Source organism: Podarcis raffonei, chromosome 1 (assembly GCF_027172205.1).
Source record: "Podarcis raffonei isolate rPodRaf1 chromosome 1, rPodRaf1.pri, whole genome shotgun sequence".
NCBI lineage: Eukaryota > Metazoa > Chordata > Lepidosauria > Squamata > Lacertidae > Podarcis > Podarcis raffonei.
Genome location: NC_070602.1, coordinates 66,959,514 through 66,979,262, shown reverse-complemented (window position 1 = coordinate 66,979,262; position 19,749 = coordinate 66,959,514). Strand labels below are relative to the sequence as shown.

The window sequence follows — 19,749 nt, the reverse complement described above, 5'->3', positions numbered from 1 at the left end:
CAAACAGACTCCTGGAACACGTTCCGTTCAAGAACCAAGGTACGACTGTACCCGCTTTCTTTCTTTTTAACCAACTTCTCCCAGCCTAGGCATCCATCCCATCTCTTCTGGCCATTTATGTGAGAACTTCGCCCACAAACCACTTTATCCACATATTTTATTGGAAGTCCATGCCTCACATGTGATACCCTCCAAATTCTCTCCCAGAAGTAGGAGGGACTTTTTTTAGGGAACAAGGCTATGTAGATAATTACTTGGGCAGCGATCATTTTTCTTGGGGAACAGTATTGCAATGGTCCCTATATGTCTAAATATGAAAACTACCTCTCAGTTTAGTCAAGAATTTAGCTATTGCTAAATTTATGGATCAAAAATGACAAAATACGGAAGCAAATAAAGCCCCGCCCCTTTTTTGGAAAAGAACGTATTGCAAGAGACATTCAAGGCCTGTTTCAGGGTCACCTTGGGGGAATGCTTGCCTGTTCCAAGGTTTCAAAGATCAATACTAGATGAGAGTCAGCCAAGGAACACTTTACTGTAAACGACAGGAAAATGATGTTAGCATTACTAGCACCAGAAGCCAATCATGGCACTTGAAGGCAAACTAATCTAAACAAATTCTGCTCCACATTTGCCTAGTGACTGCATAATTTTGCGTGACTACAATTAAGTTATTTCGTATTTACTGCAGCATAACTGACAGTGGAAACACACACCCGTTTTCTTAGGAAGTCAAGGTCTTGATCGCTTGTGTTCATTAAAGATCCCAGTGCACTCAGAGGTGGAGAATACGGGTGTTAAGTCATGTATCTTGGCCAAATTCCAGTTTCAGTAATTACTACTAATCTGCCTGCCTAAATTCCCCATCCAGTTTTAATTGGATGTAGTCTTCTTCACTAGCTGCTCAGACTGTCATGTAGCATTTTAATGTGTGATTAATCAGTTGTTATGAGTTACATCAGAAATAGCTGCATATGAGTGAGGAAGGTAAAGCTTCCTTTTCATTATGTAGGGTTGATAATAAAATCAGAGGATTTGAAGAGACCCTGAATTCTACCTAGTCCTATCCATGCCCTGTAATATGCTGGAATATGCCTTTTTTTATACACCATATTTTATTTTACAAATTAGCCATTTAATCCAGATAATAGTGGGTCATAAGTTATTCCGGAACAAACAAACCACACCTTGCCTGGGGTTCCCTCAGATAAGAAATGATTTAAGACTCCAAACAAGTAAGAAATTTTACCACCCCGATTTTTCATTCTACTGAATAGAAAATTTCTTTCCAAAAGGACACACTTTTTTATGTGCATTCTGCAGTTATGTTAGCTGTTCTGCCCTACTCACACCCAACATACACAGATACATATAAAATGTATATGCACATATCTATTTGTTAAATTTTGACCAAATGGAATGCAAAAACAATGGCATGTAATTAAAAGAAATGATAAAACAGCTGTTATAAATTTCTCAAATAATATAATCCTTCACTTGACCTCAGTTTCATTGATCCACAAATGAATTATATAGCCCCTTGGGGTCTGTACATGCTTGTGCAGCAAAAGCTCTCTTTGGGAACGAAAAAGGAATATGGACATGTGACATTGCTCCTCCAATTGGCAGGCAACCTGAAGCTTCTGGGCTGGTCAGGAGCTTGGCCCTCGCTTGCCCTGCCTGGTTACGGAATGGAAGCTCCAAGCTTCATTCCTGGCATGAGTGCCACTGGCCCAGCCATGACACTAACAGATGTACAGTCACCGAGTGCTGCCTGTGATACAAGAAAACAAAGCAGAGTCCCTCTTTTATCATTATAAATCTGGTCGAAAGAGGCAGTTTCGTTTCGTTTTTCACTCTGAAGAGTTCCTTGCTAACTATTTGGAATAATAATGCAAGACCCAAAAACCTCAGGAGTCGAAAAATAGGTCAAGCAGTTGGCATAATTGTTTGAATAAGTTGATTTCTCACTCTACGGCATCCCCGCTGCTGCTAAAAGCCGGGTTTCTTCAGCAGCCATATTGCTCTCAGCCAGTTCCCCTGTGACTCTGGAAGAGCAGGCTACAGATGGGTCCACAGGTGTTAATGTCGCTTCTCGAAGCATTAACACCTGATCAGGTTTCCGCTTGAATTCTGCTCAGGATTTTTTTTGGGGGGGCAGGGGGAGATACCTCTGAGAGCAGCTGCTCCCCCTGCCGCCCATACCCCCAGCAAACCAACATAAAATAGGCAACCTGTAATAGTTTTATTACAGCAGTTTCCACAGCTTTTTAAATGGGGACCTAAGAGCTGCCAAGCTGGTCATTTAATTTTATCAGCGTGGTAGGCATTAATACAATTAGTCCTTTTCTTCTTTTGATGAATCAGTTCCTTGGTGAAAATTAATAATAACTGTTAAACTCTGTGTACGAAATGACTAGGAACACCTTCCAATTTTAATTGTGCTAGAGCATATTTTGCTAAGAAACTACACTTGTACAGAAGCATTTTAACAAACTTTTTGTTGTTGCATCCAGGTAACAAGCATGGTAAGTATTTTTTTTTTCAGTAAAGCAAGTATTACATACTTCAGCTGTGCTTGGCAGGCTCCCCCCCCCTTTTCTTTCTTTTTTTCTTTTAGCTAGCTTTAACTGTACTGTTAGCCTCTGCTGTTTCTAAAGGAGCTGTTGAAATGAAGAAGCTGCTGAACTTCTCATTACGGGCTTTGGGGGGAATTATGTGTGCGGATTCATATACCATATTGGATGGCATGCTTTCCTGGCTAGCATGCTTGCGATTTTGCTTGTAACAATGAATCTGCCTCTTAGCGCTTGTGTTCCTTTATCGTTCAGTCTTATACCCAAAGTTTAGCTTTCGCCCAAAACATTTTTTCCTTCAAAGCAAGAGGAACTTGGGGCGTGGAATGTATAAATAAGGCTGCTACAGAATTCTGCTGAAGCCAGATTTATTCGTAACAAGGGCATGGTTCCCTAGAAAGACCTGGAGGTCCATGGTACTGTTTCCCATACCTTGCCAGTACCTTCTTACCCAATGGGACCCCAAATCCAGGGCTTACAAGCCGCTTCACAGAGAGCCACCCACAGGAGCCACCTCTCTGCACTGTGGTCCCATATGGTGATGGTGGAGGTGAGGGAGCTCGGTGTGTGAATGCTGGGAAATGCCAGGGAAAGTGAGGCCAGGGACTTGCACCTTCCTTGCGCAGTTGACTTCATTTGCTTGGTTCTGTTATTCACAAGCAGCCACCAAGTGACATGTAGGCCCTGTGCAGTTGTGCAGCCAAGTATTCAAATCTAAGACTAGACGTACTATGGAAGGCCTGTGTAGGATTTGAGTACCTTCCTACAAGGGCTTCATTGTGTTTGGGTTGTGTCTAGCTTCCTTAGCATGAGCCTTTGGAACAGGGTGAGAGAGAAATATAAAACTGCTGCCTGATTAACTTCCAGAGGTCATTTACTTCAGGGCTGGGATCTGAACATGATTGTTTCAGGCTGGGACCTGAGCTTCTATGGACTGTACACTTTCAAGCCTCAGAGCCCTCTTCAGTCTTTTACTCGGCATAAGCGCCAGGAGCTTAGCAAGCTGCCCTTGCTTGCTCAAGAGAGCAGTGCCTGCTGTACTTTAGACTCCAGTACCTCCCAGCTCCAGCCACCTACTTCAGGGATCCTGCTCTGCAGATCACACATCTAAATCATGGTGCACCTGCCCATGGTTCTGGCTTGACCCTGGCATGGCTGATAATTGGGATTGGGGGTAACCAGGGTTACCTTTAGACCAAGGTTTCCCAAACTTGGATCTCAAGCTCTTTTTGGACTACAGTTACCACAATCCCTGGCCGCTGGTCCTGCTAGCTAGGGATGATGGGGGTTGTAGTCCAAAAACTGTCAGAGACCTAAGTTGGAGAAACTGCATTAGAGCAAGTCCACCGCTGATTTTGAACAGTATCATTTATAGATTGAGGGTTGTTATAAAATAAACCTTTTTAGCATTTAGTATCATAAATAATATATGTAGTAACATATATGGAAACAAGTATTTCCCAAGTATTTCTGGGGTTCCTACTTCACCAGGCGTGGGTGTGGAGCCTTTAAGGGTACAGTCAGACCTAAGGAAAGCTGGGTTTCAACAGAAGCCTTAAGTACAGGTTTAAATCTCTGCTGCTGAAAGCAATAGGCTTTAAAAGTATTTAACTTTGGCTGGATTAAATCCTCTGGTTCAGTTTTCCACAACTTTAATAGGCACCAGCAGTAGCTTAGCACTACAGCATGTGTGAAATATTGTGCAGTGCATGCCTCGCCTTGCCCTGCCTTCCTATTCTTCTTCCAGCCTCTTAGAGAAGTGTGGCCTTTAAAGCAACAGGCTTCCTTCTCCCGAGCTCTTGAAGAGAGGGCTGTTAAAGAGAAGCCAGGTGGATTCCAAAAATACCTAAAAATCCTTATAGATGTTAGTTTCAGGGTCTCAGGTTCCCATCTGGTTGCAATCAGTGACATCATTCGTTTCCTACATTAATAACCCACCTTTCTTCTGTCATGGGGCCCAAGGCTGCTTACATGCAATTCCCAGGTAGTCTCACCTGCAGGCAGTGACCAGAGCCAAACCTGCTTAGCTTCAGCAAGACAGTAGCCTCAGCTGCCTTCAGATCATTACCCCTATCAGGGCTGTTGCGTATTTAGGCAAATCTCTATTATGAACTAGTCACCTGATTTTGTTGCTGCTGTTGTGTTCCTGTTTGGGCTCAACAAAGACTTTCAAATGATGGTTCAGACTCTGTTCTGGTTTGTGGGGGGGGGGGAGAGATAAAATTCAGTCCTGGGTTAAATTCTAGCTGACTTCCTACCGATTTGCAGTAGGGAATTGTATTAATACTTAAACCAAGTCATGATAATATGGAGCAGAGAACTTTACCCTGAGGAAATCCAAATGTATTTTACCCCTTGTGCTACACCCCCCCGCATGGTATGCTTTTATTTTTCACATTTCCTGTGCCTTTTTTAAAAAAATTAATTTTAGCATATGTGCTTCCTAGCTGTGCTTGCTTGGTGTGATTTGTTGTGTCCAGTCTATTAATGAATGCCTGTAATTGTCATGTTGAAGGATCAGACTGCAAAAGACAAAGCACTCCAGCACATGGCCGCTATGTCATCAGCTCAAATAGTATCTGCAACAGCGATTCACAATAAGTTGGGCCTGCCAGGAATTCCCCGTCCGACGTTTCCTGGAGCACCTGGAGTAAGTTAATTGGCTGCAATAAAAAAAGTACATTTCAGAACAATGATTGGTAGGAAATGAAGGATGGATCAATTAATTTCTCTATAAAATGTACTTCCCCCTTCCCTTATAAAATTCTTTAGTGGAAAATATATATAGGAAATGTGCCCCAAAAGACAGCAATTGAAAAAAGTTGTGTGTGTTAAAATAAAAATATTTAATTTTATTTTTTCACTCCCATGCAGTTTTGGCCAGGGATGATACAAACAGGACAGCCTGGATCTTCACAAGAGTAAGTGATGGAAAATGAGACTGAGCACCACTGTTTTCACTTTTTTGTATGTATATGTTGCAGTACACATTGGTAGGTATGTGTTTATTTGAATGCATGTGTATATCCAAAAATGATGTGTACCTAGCCAGAGGAATTCAATCCCAGAGGCTATAACTAAAGAACGTAATGAGTGTGGCAGTGGTGGCATGGGAAATAGATGGAGCATTTGTGTGACCAGAATGCTTTCTATACTTAATACTAGTTTTCCAACACATTTACCCAGCCACCACAGTGCCTGTTAATGAGGATTAAAACAAAGGCTGTTTCAATTAGGGTCAGTGGTGGGATACTCAAGCTGTACAGAAATTAGTTCCAGCCTCACCTCTACATCCAATGAGATTAGGAGCAGATTTTAGGATTTCAGGAAGGGATGTGTTTCTATTTGGACCACAACCCTGGGGAGTGGGGCTAGGTTAATCCCTCACATATCATGGCCCGGATATTTTTCTGCCCCCTCTCCCCACCCCAGCTGCTAACTAAAGAACAAAAGTCAGGTATGGTAAATGTTTGCATCCATTTAATATTACGTCTTGTTTGGTCCTGGAAAACCCCATGGCTCATTGATAGTTGGATCTTCCTTGATCTTGGATCAAGTTTATTACCCCCAGGGTCAAGGAAGTTCCTTGATTCAAATAACCAAGGCTTCGTACAAACTGCATTCAAAGCACTCTCCCCCACCTACTGCCTCCTCCAAAACTGGGAGCTGTAATTCTGTGAGGGGTAATGTACAGTTACCATGTTCCTTTGGTGGTTCTTTTAATGTGTGGTGTTTACACAGTCTGGGGCAGTATTTGGTGTCCTATGGTCCTCCAAATGTTTTGGTCTACAGATCCCATCAACCCCGGCCAGCACAACTGTGCTATACATCTGCACTGACTGGAGTTGTAGTCCTAAACATCTGAGGGGCACCAGGTTGGCAAAGGCTGACCTGAGCCTCAGCTCAGGCACTAATTCGTGCATATTGTGGGCGGGATTTGACTAATGAGTCCAATCAGCATAAGCCTTTCCGCTTGCACAACAGGGCTTTCTTTCCTCCATCCCCCAGGGAAAAAAAGGTGTGTGTGTGTGTGTGTGTGTGTGTGTGTGTGTGTGTGTGTGTAAGAAACCCCCCTGGAACAGTGTGTGGGGTGAGGAGTGGGGGGATTGTTCCAACTGGCAAGTCGAAATGCTTCCCCTGACTGAATGCTTTCCTCATTAGAACAATGAATTACCGTATTGGCCCGAATAGAAGACTCACCTGCAAATAAGCCGCACTTTTAAAATTGAAGGAGGGAAGAGAAAAAAAGACAACCCCGGGCTGCTTCCTGGGGTAGGGGGAGCCACACTGCTTTGCCTCCAGCCTTCCCCCCTTCTTTCTGGCAGCTCGAGGGAGGCTTGGGAGTGGTGAGCGGGCTGCATACCACTGCCCTGCGCTCCCAGGTTACTCCCTGGGGGGGGAAGCCGCGCCGCTTTGCTAGTGGCCTCCCCTCCCCAAGAGTAGTCCGGGAGCATGGGGCAACGGCACGCAGCCCGCCCGCTGCTCCCAAGACTCCCCGGAGCTGTTGGGGGAAAGGGAAGGTCACAAATATAAACCACACTTTAACTTTTCACTGTCAGAATTTGGAGGAAAAGTGTGGCTTATATTTGGACCAATATGGTACTCCCATTGTACATTTACATGCCTCTTCTTGGCCACTTCAAGCGCTTTGGCTGAACAGAGGCTAATAAACTTTAAACAAACAAATGGATGTGCACAGTCCTGAGGTCCACTTCCAATCACACTCTTTGTGGAGGTGTTGGCAGAGAGTCATGTCACAAACATCCTGAAGGCCAGTCGCTAGGAAGGGCTTCCACACTTCCCCAGCCCAGCTTTGTGTATTTCTTGATTTGACCAATGAACCAAAATATTAGCAGCAAGCAGCTATGGAGCCAAAAAAGGGGGCAGGGAATGGATTTGGTGGCCATAAGGTGGGCCACTGGCTCATACACATTGAGGTGCCAATCTGAAGTTGCTGAGCAAGGAGAGAAGATTCCTCCATTTTAAATCTGTGTTTGTTCCTCAGGACTGCAACTCTTTAATTTCTACACTACTCTCATCCCAGGATGGATTAGCTTTAGATGAGGCTTCCTCAACCTCGGCCCTCCAGATGTTTTGAGACTACAATTCCCATCATCCCTGACCACTGGTCCTGCTAGCTAGGGATCATGGGAGTTGTAGGCCAAAAACATCTGGAGTGCCGAGGTTGAGGAAGCCTGCTTTAGGCCATTAATTCAGACTAAGAAATACTACTCTAAAAGGAGGTTTACACTGTTGTCTTTACTAGAAACAAAATGTGCTTTCTTGTTACTGTTATTAAATACTTCAGTTAATATCTGACTTCATTGTCCAATGGTTTATTTCAGCATAAAGCCATTTGTCCAGCAAGCCTACCCTATACAGCCAACTGTCGCAACTCCCATTTCAGGTAACAATTACAGATTTATCCATTTGTTTAGATTTTTTTGGACCCACTCCGTATTTAGTGCCTGGCACAGGTTGCAGCCTTTAATTACATCTACACAAGGGAGTTCAGTAGTCTCATTGGTCATCTAGCTCGGATGAATGTATTTGTGAGTTTGTGTATGCAATATTTATCTATGCAGAGATGATGGAATATGCATTCGAATCATCTAATCCACACCCACTTTTAGAGCCATCGTGGCATTACCTGTTCCAGAATTCCTCACTGTAGGAACATCTGTGAAGAAATGGCACATTTCTTTGTCCGTTCTAAATCTAAAACCATACCCTTTGGCCTCATATGCAATAAACTAAAGGAATATAAAATCATTCAATTAATTGACTTTATTTTAAAATGATTATTGACTTCATTAAGATTGGTCTCCTTGGCTCTTACAGATACAAACATTCCCAGTAATGAATCTTTCAGAGTTGCATCAGTCTTGGACTACTTCATTTATACTTATTTTACTGAGGTTTCTGTGATTATTTTAATGTTTTCTTGTAAAGTGTTGTCTAATTACCGTATTTACTTGAGTCTAATGCACCATCAAATTTAACGCACACCTCAATTTTCAGATCCTTGAAACAAAACAAAAAAAGTATTTGCTGGCAAATGTAAATGTGCCATTGAATCTAATGCCCACCTTAATTTTTGCAATGTAATTTGGCCAAAAATGGTGAGCATTAGATTTGAGTAAATACGGCATTATAGAAGGAATTGCACAGTCCTGATACATCAAATACAATATATTGGATAGGCTTTTCTTTTGTTTACAAAGAAGTACGTAATACTTGAGGGAGGAAACAGCAATATAATTTTAACAACAAGTAAAACACAAATGTTATGAATGTAAAATAACCATATTTCCAAGCAATTGAGAATGAGCTTAAAAGTAGTTGAATTTGAACAGTTATAATAAAATAGGCTGGCATCAAGTTTTCTTCATCCACAATAATAAATAATACAATGCAATCGTAATCTAAAACTAGCAAAGACGTTGCTGATCATTTATACTTCAGGGTTTGAACCTGCATCAGCTCCAGCCCCCTCAGTTCCTGCTTGGCAAGGTCGATCTATTGGAACAACTAAACTCAGATTGGTGGAATTTTCAGCTTTTCTTGAACAACAAAGAGATCCAGATTCTGTAAGTATTACCCTGAATTACGCAAATATCCTTTATAGCAGTCGTTGTGCCTCTTTACTCTTGCAGTTTTGTATCGCATCTTTTCACTAATGCAATGCAAACATCTGCCTGTACCATGGAAACTTCTAAATCACATGTTCTGTTTGTGTGATCAACAGGGATGGTTCATGGTGCCCCTCACAAATCCTAGAATATACTCTAGCTGCTTTCAAGGAATAGAGCATATGAATTTATTATGTTTGTTCTTGTAATCAGCTTTAAGGCATTGAGAAGACTTCAGCTATCTATATCTATCTATCATCATTATCCATCTATCTATAATAGCACAGAGATTTGGTAAACTTCGAGGGCTGAGGATAATAATATTTTCAGTGTCAATTGTCATCTTGGTTTCATTTTGCGGGGGGGGCATGTTAAACTTGCTGCTTTATGCAGATTTTATTTCTTTATGAAAAGTGAATGCACTTACGAAAAACCTGGAAAACGAAACCTTTCTTTGCTTCAAATACCTTGCAAAATACAATAGTCTGTAGAGTGGAGCCTCATCTTATGCTTTCTATAACTCTTTTCTGGGAACAATTGAATGTATGTATCCTTGCAAGTAGGCATTATCAATAAAGTGTTTTCCTACAATAATGATCAGAGACATACTGTGGCAACCTTACATCAGAGTAATCTTCATAGCAATAAGGCTGTGAGCGGAAAATAGCACAACAGTACAGAAATTAAGATGCACAATATGGTTGCTTTTTCAATACTGCTGATCAACATGTTGAATGAAGTTTAGCTTTTGATGTAGGCATGACTTTCCCCTTAGAAGACAACATACAACTATTGAAACAGAGCCTTTTGGAGACAGATGTTTACACTGATTGTCTACGTGCTGAAAAGGCTTTTGATTCAGGTCTTGCATTTCACACCTGAAAGCTCAAGCCTCTCCAGCTGTATAGATGTACTTGATTGGCTGAAATAGGAAGGTGACTTGGTTTTACCTGATCATCACATCCTAATCGGGTCTCAGCATTCTCTTGAACGTGGAATTTACTGAGTTCTTGCCATCCGCAGTTGCAGTGATATGGCCAAAAAGTCACATAAGGAAAACATAGGGTGGGGGTGGTTTGTGAAGCAGAGTAGAAGTTTCTCTGTTGTTCACCAAGGCCAAGGATAGAGGAGAAAGATTCCCCTTTTCCGCAGCAAGCAGTGTTTGTTTCCTTTTTCATGTCATTGAAAAGAGATTTATAAGAGATTGCATGCCAGCTGGAGGGTTTAGAGCAGCTATGTCAAACATCTGGTTCTCCAGTTGCTGAACTACAACTCCCATCAGCCCCAGCAAACATTGCCAGGGATGGGGATGAAGGGAGCTTTACTTCAGTAGCATTTGGAAGGTCAGTGGTTCACCACACCTGGTTTAGAGGTGTAGGTCATCCATGACCAAACCGCACATTTACCCTCCTCCTAGTGGTGCAGCAATAAAATTGTCCGCATATTTGCAAAGCTAAACAGGGTCTGTTATGGTTTCAAATTGGGTGGGGGACTGCGTGTTGAGATTCCTGTATTGCGGGGGGGGGGGGGTTGGACTAGATGACCCTAGGGGTCCCTTCCAACTCTACCATTCTAAGTATATTTCCAGAGATTATGTCACTGAGCCAAATCTAACGGTGTGCTTACATAATCCATGAAGCTGGAGAAGCTGCCTACCCCTCACAAGAGCAGGCATGGGTCATTCACTTCCTTGCTCCATATGGGGAAACTGCTGGTCACAGCCACAGCTCAGGGGCAGAGCATCTGCCTTGTATGCTGAAGGTATCAGGTTCAATTCCTGGTATCTCCCACATAGGGCTGGGTATGCCTCATGTCCTGTAACTGCCCTGCCAGTCACTGTAGAGAATACTGATAATGTTACACACAGGGACGGTGAATTTAATGGGTTCTCATCAAAGCATCAGGATTATAGCCATTACTTTCTCCACATTAGCCAAAAATTTAGAGAGAGCAAAGCGGGGTTGCCCTTTGCCAATGTTAACCTGCTTTAAGATTAGGGAGCATAAGGTTGGTGTGGATTTTCTATTGTTGCTAAGATGCGTTTGATAAAGTAGCTACTACTTTGGAATAAAGGCAGCAATCTGATGTGGACACTGGTGTGGGAACAAGTCCCTTGGAACTCAGTGCGACCTACTTCTGAGTAAGCATGTACAAGATTGCACCATGAATCAAGTTTGCAGTTTTAGCTCCCTCTGCTGGTTCTGCTTCAGCAGGTCGTTAAAAGACCTTGTTTCCATATTTTCATTTTCTAAAGAGGAACATGTTATGTGCAGTCCTAAGAGCCGTAATGATCAGTGAGGGCAGCGGTGTTGACATGGCATCCAGTCCCTGGCATTGCTGTGGCTTACCAGAAGGACAGGTCACAATATACAGCACATGGTCCTGCTAGTTTGGGCCTTCAACTGTCTCCTAAAACCAAATGGCAGAAGGTGGCAGGAAAACCGCCTGATCACCAGACTCTTCTTTTTGGAAAATGGAGGCAGGGAATAATCTGGACTGGGGCTATGGCCTTATCGGAGTGGTGCTTTTAACTCTCTTCCCTACAGCTTTTTCTCAGTCTGAATCCCTCTCCCAATTCCACTGGGCTTGTATGTATGTCTGGAATTGGATTAACAGCATGGAAAGAAAGGGTTAAAACTCCCTCTGCACCACAGCCTCCATCCCAATTGCTCTCCATGGCTGCATTTGCCCTTTCAGAGGCACACAGAATCTCTGAAGTGCATTTGGACTAGCAATAAAATGCAGCTGAAATACAATTGGAACAGCAAACGTACTGTACCTTACGTTTTGTCATAAGGTTTCTTAGCATTATGTTGTGGTGACAGGGTAGTTCTTGTTGTTGTTTTTGTTGACTTTCCATGCACAAGAGGTCTCAGACTGAAGCACATCATGATCCTTCAACATATATATAATGAAACACTCGCATTGTTTGAAGTTTTCCGCCCTGCTTGTTGAGTTTTGAATGGGATGGCAGTTTTAAATAAAACACATTATTATGATATGCTTAATTGTATGTTAGCAAGTAAAACAAATGCAGGTGATTTGTCTTTGTTTTGCCACAGCTTGTATGTTAGCATCCCCTGACACCAGCAATTTGTCTTGGTTCCTTTGAATTCCTAAATGGATTATAATTTCTTTTTCTCCTGGTATTTTTTGACAAGAGCCATTTTTCATGGCCTTACAGGCAGCATTCTTCAAATACGAGAGAGTTCAGTAAGAGGCAGCCATCTCAAAGCTACAGAGGTTACTTTAGATAGTACGGGTGAAACAGTCTGTGAATGCGTGTTCTCAAGTTCTTTCTTAAACTTCTTTCTTAAAAACAAGCACAAGGGCCATAACATCAAAATGCTAAAGGAATCTCAGTCCTGAACCCTTAAGTACTGGGGTGGGCAATTTTCTCCTTAGAAATGACCTTCTGCAAACCTAGCATATAACAGGCAGAAAGGATAATGATGTAAATGAAAGGTATTTGTTGTATTTTCTGAGCTTCTACTGAAAACTGAGTTGTACGAGGTGTTGTTACTGAAGCTTTCAAGTGCAATCCTGGAAAAGTGAGGAAGAAGGGAGCCATGCCCCACCCGAGTGTACATCAATGCTCCAGGCTGCAGGCCACCACACTGAAGAGATCCTCCACTTGTCTGGCTGTGGCGTTCAGCCACCCATGTGCCTGAAGGTTCTTTGTCGGAAGTAAGAGAAGTGGCCCTGAGCTCTTCACTGCACCGAGAGGAGGAAGAGAGGCCAGGAAGTGGGGTCTGCAGCAGTCAGAATGGGATGGACAGGGTGGAAAGGGGTAGCCTGGACTGGCTTTTCCTCTCCCCTCAGTTGCCCCTTTATGACACAGCCTTTTGTGAAGGGCTTTGACCCTCACTCGCCATCTGTCACTGATCAGCATGCAAGTTGAGAAGTCTGCTCCCTGCTTATTTCTGCTCCTTTGCCCATTCAGAGCCTCCCTGCTCCTCTTCTCCAGGGTGTGGAGGAGATTAAGACTGCGTTCTTTTAAGTGTGAGTGATCTCATAAGTGGTGTACAGTTGTCTCTAAACCAACATGAGTTCTTTTTTTTAAATAAGAAAATCTATTCATTTAATGCCTACTACATTGTCATTGTCGTTCATTAGAAACATGCCGTGACTGAAGGGATTAGTCATCATTCTGTTTAGTGTAGGAATTACAGTAACATAAGGAGAAAATAATCACACATGCAATGTCAAAATAAACATTTATGTCCTTCGAATATTGTGAGATGATGCCATACCATCTGTCCCTCTGAAACATGTTGGAATTTTTGCTGTTGCTGCAGCAGCATCTGGTACTTTTGGCAAGATCAGCAAACAACTGTAGTAGCTCCACAGCTGCCTTTAACTTTGCTTTGGATTTGAAAAGCACACTGTCTTTTGCAATGTGTCTCTTAAGTTTCTAAGTCAGAAGTTTAACAACACAATCATTTTGTGACTTTCAGTCTCTTTCTCCATTGCCCCACTAAACTCTATATGCAGGACTTGCAGTACTCATGTGTAGGTCTGCACTATGTATAAGGAATTCTGTGCCCACAAAAATGAAACATGAGTTTTTGAGAACTTTTCTCCCACTCCCTGAATTGACCTTCATAGAAAATCTTACTAAATAAAGCAGAAGGGAAGTACATTCCGAGTTGGTGAGGTTGCTAAGAGCATACACTATGAGCCAGGATGGACTGGGTTTATATCTCACATGTACGATATGTACCGTATTTTTCGCCTTATAGGACGCACTTTTCCCCCTCCAAAAATGAAGGGGAAATGTGTGTGCGTCCTATAGGGCGAATGCAGGCTTTCGCTGAAGCTTGGAGAGCGAGAGGGGTCGGTGCGCACCGACCCCCCTCTCTCTCCAGGCTTCAGGAAGCTATCCATAAGCCTGGGGAGCCCGCGGGAGTTCCCGTAGGGCTCCCTAGGCTGCGGATAGCAGCCTGCTTGCCCGAGCACGGAGCACACTGAATCAGAGCGCCCTGCGCTTCGGGAAGCTCTCCGCAGCCTAGGGAGCCCTGTGGGAGTTCCCGCGGCTGGGGGGGGATAATTTTTTTTTCTTTATTCCCCCCCCCAAAAAAAAACTAGGTGCGTCCTATAGGGCGAAAAATACGGCATCTTGTCATTCTCATTATGGCTGAAGATACAGAATGCAGCAATCTTGCTTTGAAGCTAAGCTCATTCTATGCATGCTGTCTTAAGTTTCATGGAAGGAAAGTAAGATATAAATGTAGTAAATAAGACAGACTTACTTCACAGGATTGCAGGAAAGATTCCTGCGATAATGTTGGTTGGTTAGCATCTGTCTGTTTCAGGAGACAATGGAGGAGTGTGCCTTTGGGGGTGAAGTCAAACTGTTGCATAGGTGGGGGGGGATAGCATCCCCCAATATTTCCAATTAAAGGGCCGGGCTCTCCCAAGTTCCCTGGTGGCTGCGCATGCATGCCATAGGATGTGCTTGTGTCGCGCACATGAATGGTGTCAGCTTGCAATCACAATGCGCTGACATTGCATAGCCCTGGGCCCCCTCAATCTCAGTGGCAGCCCTGAACTGTTGGAAGGTTGCAGCTTCTGCTGTGATAATGCGTGTGAAATACTTTGTACACTCTAAAGCATTGCATAAATGTTGTTACCAGCTCCACCTTATCCCTAGAGAATATTCTGCAATGACAAGTCAAAAGGAAAAGCTCCTAGAAATCAAGGTGATTTTCAGAAGGAAGCTGTAAGAATTATTTAGGCAATATATCCCTAATTTGTGATTGTTCCAACTTCTGACCGGCTTGAGGTCCTTAGATGGTGCAACATTCTACCATTTCCCACATTCTTAACTTCAGAGGTCTAAGGTATTGTTGAGAAGAAGTCCAGTAAGCATCCCTACGGCTATTTCAATGGTTTTAGGAGAGCGGTTTGAAGCCTGAAAGTCTAATTTAAATTGTGGTGTTACAGAGGTGCAGTTTGGTGTATACATAAAAACTTTTACATACATAGTTTTAGACGTGAGTTTTAAAGAGGATAACAAGCTTGTTGCTTTTGTAGTTGGCATCTCGAGCAAGATGGTAAAGCTAGCAATTGTGCAGATGCTGTATGGTAATTACTTATTGTTACAGAATAGGACGATAATTACTGTAATTCTTGTGTAACTGATCGGTATGCAAGTTAAGCCTGCCCTTTCAAAGGCTTTTACTCATAAGCATTCATTCATTTATTCATTCATTCATGTGTTTGCTCATTCATGCATTCACTCCCTCCATTCATTTGTTTATGAACTCTACTTTTTAAAGAAGAAACACCCTTTTTGGCTGATGCTACCCCTCTGGTCTGTAAGCAAAGACTGGATAGGTTTTCCACTTGTATTTGGAGGTAACATAATTCAGGTTATTATGAAAGGGGAGTTTGGACAAAAATATTCCTAATTGATTGAAAAGCTGTGGGACTAGCTCATAGTTGAACGAATATAATTTAGATCTGATATAGTGTTAAATCCTGACTTGGAAGCTACTGAAATATGACAATGCTGGCTGCAGGTACAAATTAATATGTTTTCTCTTTTTTACTCTACCTTTTATCATGTGAGGTTATTTTAAGTAGTTAACTGGTAGACAGATTCCTAAGGATATAACAAGGGCCCTCTTGGATCAGACCAAAGGACCATCTTGTTCAGCATTCTGTTCCTTCAGTGCTCAACCAGATGCCTATGGGAAGTCCACAAGCAAGACATTGGGTCGCCTATGGGTGTGTTTGCAAACCAAAGAAACTGTTGTAGACAACACACACAAGCCACAGTCAAGCACAACTTATTACTGTGTATTTCATGTATGAATATAATAAAAAATAATGTATTCAACTGTGTGTGTGTATTAAGAACCATTTAAAAAACAGCAGCAGCATGGACATAAAACCAGTTCAGAGCCAGTGCAGTTGCCAGTTGGGATAAAGATCTCCATTTGGTTTGCTGAAAGAGAAACACCTTCAGCAGGTTTCAAAAAGACAATAGGGAAGGTGCTTGCCTAATATATAATTGGAGGAGGTTTCAGTGGGTAGGTGCCACGACATGAAAGACGCTGTGCAGAATGGATCAGCAGCGAAGCATGTATCCATGCCGCCCAGGGCAGGTGCCCATGTGTGCCCACTACTGGGGCACGGTCAGTGATCAGTTGTGTATGTAGGGGATGAGGCTATATTTTAGGTATTCAGATCACAAGCTGTATAGCTCTTTGTACACCAATACCAGCATATTGAACTTAGTTTCATAGCTAACTAGCAGCCAGGCAAGTTCTTTCAGCAATATGATGGTGGTATTCCATTCCAGTCAGCAGCTGAGCAGCTGCATTCTGCACCAACTGCATCTTCTAGAGCAGCACCACAACTGTTTTGCCTACCATGGTTGGTAAAAAGCACTCCTGGCCACTGAGGTCCCCATGGCCTCTAGCAACAGATGGAGCACTCTAGACTATGAATCTGACCCTTCCAAAGCAGGCAGTTGACCAATTATCCAGACTCTGGAATCACCCACCCACAGTGCCATGATGGCCAGGATTCAGAGTCAGTTTATCAGCTCTCATCCAGCTCACTACCAAGCCCAGGCCACCAGTTCAGGGCTTGCAAGCCCTCTTCAGATTCAGATGTTACACAGAAATATTCTATTGGTTACAACTTAATTCTGTTTTCAAGCCTAAATTCAGCAACTAGGGAAGGCCTCCACAGGTGCAACCATTGACGATCCCTTCATTAGGGACAATAAGACCTAATCAGCTACTTATTATTTATCTCACCAGTGGCCATGCTTTTTGACAAATGAGCAACAAGTCCAAAATACAAGAGCCTCCACCCCCCTTAAATTCTCTGCAAAACAGAGATGCAGCCTAGAACCTCAATGCTACTGTCACGAAAAGGGTTGATCTAATAATTTGCAAACTTTCCGTCCTGTCAACTATAATTGATATCCATCAATAGTCATACAGCTAAAGACAAATAAGGGTTCCATGACCTAGTCTGGGCGCACATGATATAATGAAAACTAAACTGGTCAAACCTCCATGTACGTTGCCTTGTGCTCTATGGAAGAAAGATAGAATATAAATAAATGCAGGCTTTTGAAGAGAGACTTCACAAATCAGTGTCCAGGCATTTCAGTTCTATATCCAATTAAAAATTGCTAACTGTTGTCTACCTCCTGTTTTTCTTAGCAGCTGTTGTACAGAAATCAGACTTAACTTCATCACCTTCAAAGCATCTTCCTGCTGTGCTTCCTTTCAGCTGTGCTGTGACTTTGCCTCCAGCCTACCAAGCTGGTGAGGCAGGCAGAAGTCAGACTCTGCTGTCTCAGTCCAGAGGTGGCCAACGCTCCTAAAGCCTGTGCCACTTCTGCTGGTCACCTGTAGTTCATCCATTCTGTTTTTAGTCCTCATTTTTCTGCACAAAAACCCGAGATTTAGAACAGGCATAGGCGGATTCCCTCACACCAAGTTTCATGACTGATTGTTTGCACTGCCTTCCATTTCAGGACATCAAATCACCTATATTCCTGTTTTTCTACTGATTTTAGCATGCATGTTTATTTATTACATGGAATAATAAATAAATCCTCTAGGTATTGTGCAAACAGAAAGAGCGTAAAGCCCCGACAAATGCAAAGAAATGTTACAGTGGTACCTCGCAAGACGAATGCCTCGGAAGATGAAAAACTCGCAAGACGAAAGAGTTTTTCGTTTTTTGAGGTGCTTCGTAAGACAAATTTCCCTATGGGCTTGCTTCGCAAGACGAAACGTCTTGCGAGTTTGTTTCCTTTTGAAGCGGGAACTGGGCTGGCAGGGAGCGAGTGAGGGAGCGACCTACCTTTTCCAGAGGGATCCTCTTCTGGAGAGGGCACAGAGGAGGCAGGTGGGCTGGGATCCAGCGGATCTGGCTGGGTCTCTGCACCGCCTCTGCCTCTCTCTCTCTCTCCCCCTCCCCACATGGCTGCTCCATTTTGCCCTAACTGCGCGAAGGCAGGAGGAGGGGGACCAAGGAGGAGGAGGCATCCACTGCGCTTGGGCCGCCGCGAAGGCGCCTTTGCGGGGGTGGGAAGAAGCCGGGAGCAGCTGCCGAGACTGTGGGGAGCCCGGCGGCGTGGCGCAAGGTAATGGGGGGAGCAAGGGAGAGTCCGCGCCGGGCGCTTCGTGCATCCGCCCTTGGTTCCTGGGCGCGAACTTCCTTTGGCACCTCGTGGAGAGAGAGGGAGAGGAGCGGGCTGGGGCTTTGATGTGGGACGCGGTTTGGCGGAGCGAAGACACAGCAAGGCTTGGCGACAGAGGAAGGGGGCTGTTTTCGTGGGGAGGTGGGAGGGGGTGTCTTTGCCTCTTCCCGGCAACAGATCCTCCAGGCTGGGGAAACTCCTCCTGCTGGGGAGCGACCCGCTTTGTGCTTTGCCCGCTATCCCATTATAATACAGTACCAGGGTGCATCCGTGCTTCGCAAGACGAAAAAATCCGCAAGACGAAGAAACTCACAGAACGGATTAATTTCGTCTTGCGAGGCACCACTGTATTTGCATTAGAAATGCAAAGTTCTTATGACATCAGTAATAACGCTTTTTATTTCTTTACTTCCACAGTATAACAAACACCTCTTTGTGCACATTGGGCATGCCAACCATTCTTACAGCGATCCGTTGCTGGAATCGGTAGACATTCGCCAGATTTATGACAAATTCCCTGAAAAGAAGGGCGGCTTGAAGGAGCTGTTTGGAAAAGGACCTCAGAATGCCTTCTTCCTCGTAAAATTTTGGGTGAGATATTCAAAATACTCTGCTGTTGTTGCTTTCCTAAATGTTCTATTATCTTTTTCATCGTATGAAGAAGGCGGATAGAGAAAAGTTCCCCTTCCTCTCTCATCGCGCTAGAACAGGCATAGGCAAACTCGGCCCTCCAGATGTTTTGGGACTACAACTCCCATCATCCCTGACCACTGGTTCTGTTAGCTAGGGATGATGGGAGCTGGAGTCCCAAAACATCTGGAGGGCCGAGTTTGCCTATGCCTGCACTAGAACTTGGGGACATCCTACGAAGCTGAATATTGAAAGATGACAGAGACACAAAAGAAAGCACATAGTTAAACTATGGAATTCAGGAGGCAGTGATAGCCTTGGATGATTTTAAAGGGGAGTATGCAAATTCATGGAGGGCAGGGCTATCAGTGGTTGCTAACCTTGATGACTACGTTCTACATCCGTTCTTGAAGGCAGCATGCTTCTGAATACCATTTTCTAGAGACTGCAGAAAGGGGGGGGTGCTGTGGTGCTGAGGTCCTGCTTGCTCGTTCCCTATAGGCATCTGTAGGGCCACTGTGAGAACAGGATCCTGGACTAGATGGGCCTGATCCAGCCATGCTCTTCTCATGTTCTAATGTACTTTCTTGGCTGGTGTAGGAAAAGTGGGTGGAGGGACAGTTCAAAATGCTAGAACTTTGGGTCATCCAATATAATTGACAGCATTTGATTCAGAACAGACAGAGGGGAAAAGATAAAATTAATGTATTTTTCTGCCCCAATATGTGCTGAAGGG

General features: G+C 43.6%; 1 protein-coding gene across 8 annotated transcripts in view; it reads left to right on the top strand.

Annotated features, from left to right (window-relative positions):
* TEAD1 (TEA domain transcription factor 1) overlaps positions 1–19,749 on the top strand; it is a 165,480-nt gene that overhangs the window by 136,444 nt on the left and 9,287 nt on the right. For 6 of the 8 annotated variants that reach the window (XM_053390945.1, XM_053390944.1, XM_053390947.1 and 3 more), the window contains 5 exons: positions 5,092–5,226; positions 5,451–5,497; positions 7,922–7,983; positions 9,042–9,166; positions 18,801–18,974. In XM_053390945.1, the coding sequence (XP_053246920.1) occupies positions 5,092–5,226; positions 5,451–5,497; positions 7,922–7,983; positions 9,042–9,166; positions 18,801–18,974 (543 nt within the window). The remainder of the gene's footprint in view (positions 1–5,091; positions 5,227–5,450; positions 5,498–7,921; positions 7,984–9,041; positions 9,167–18,800; positions 18,975–19,749) is intronic. The other 2 variants (XM_053390948.1, XM_053390949.1) reach the window with 1 other exon arrangement.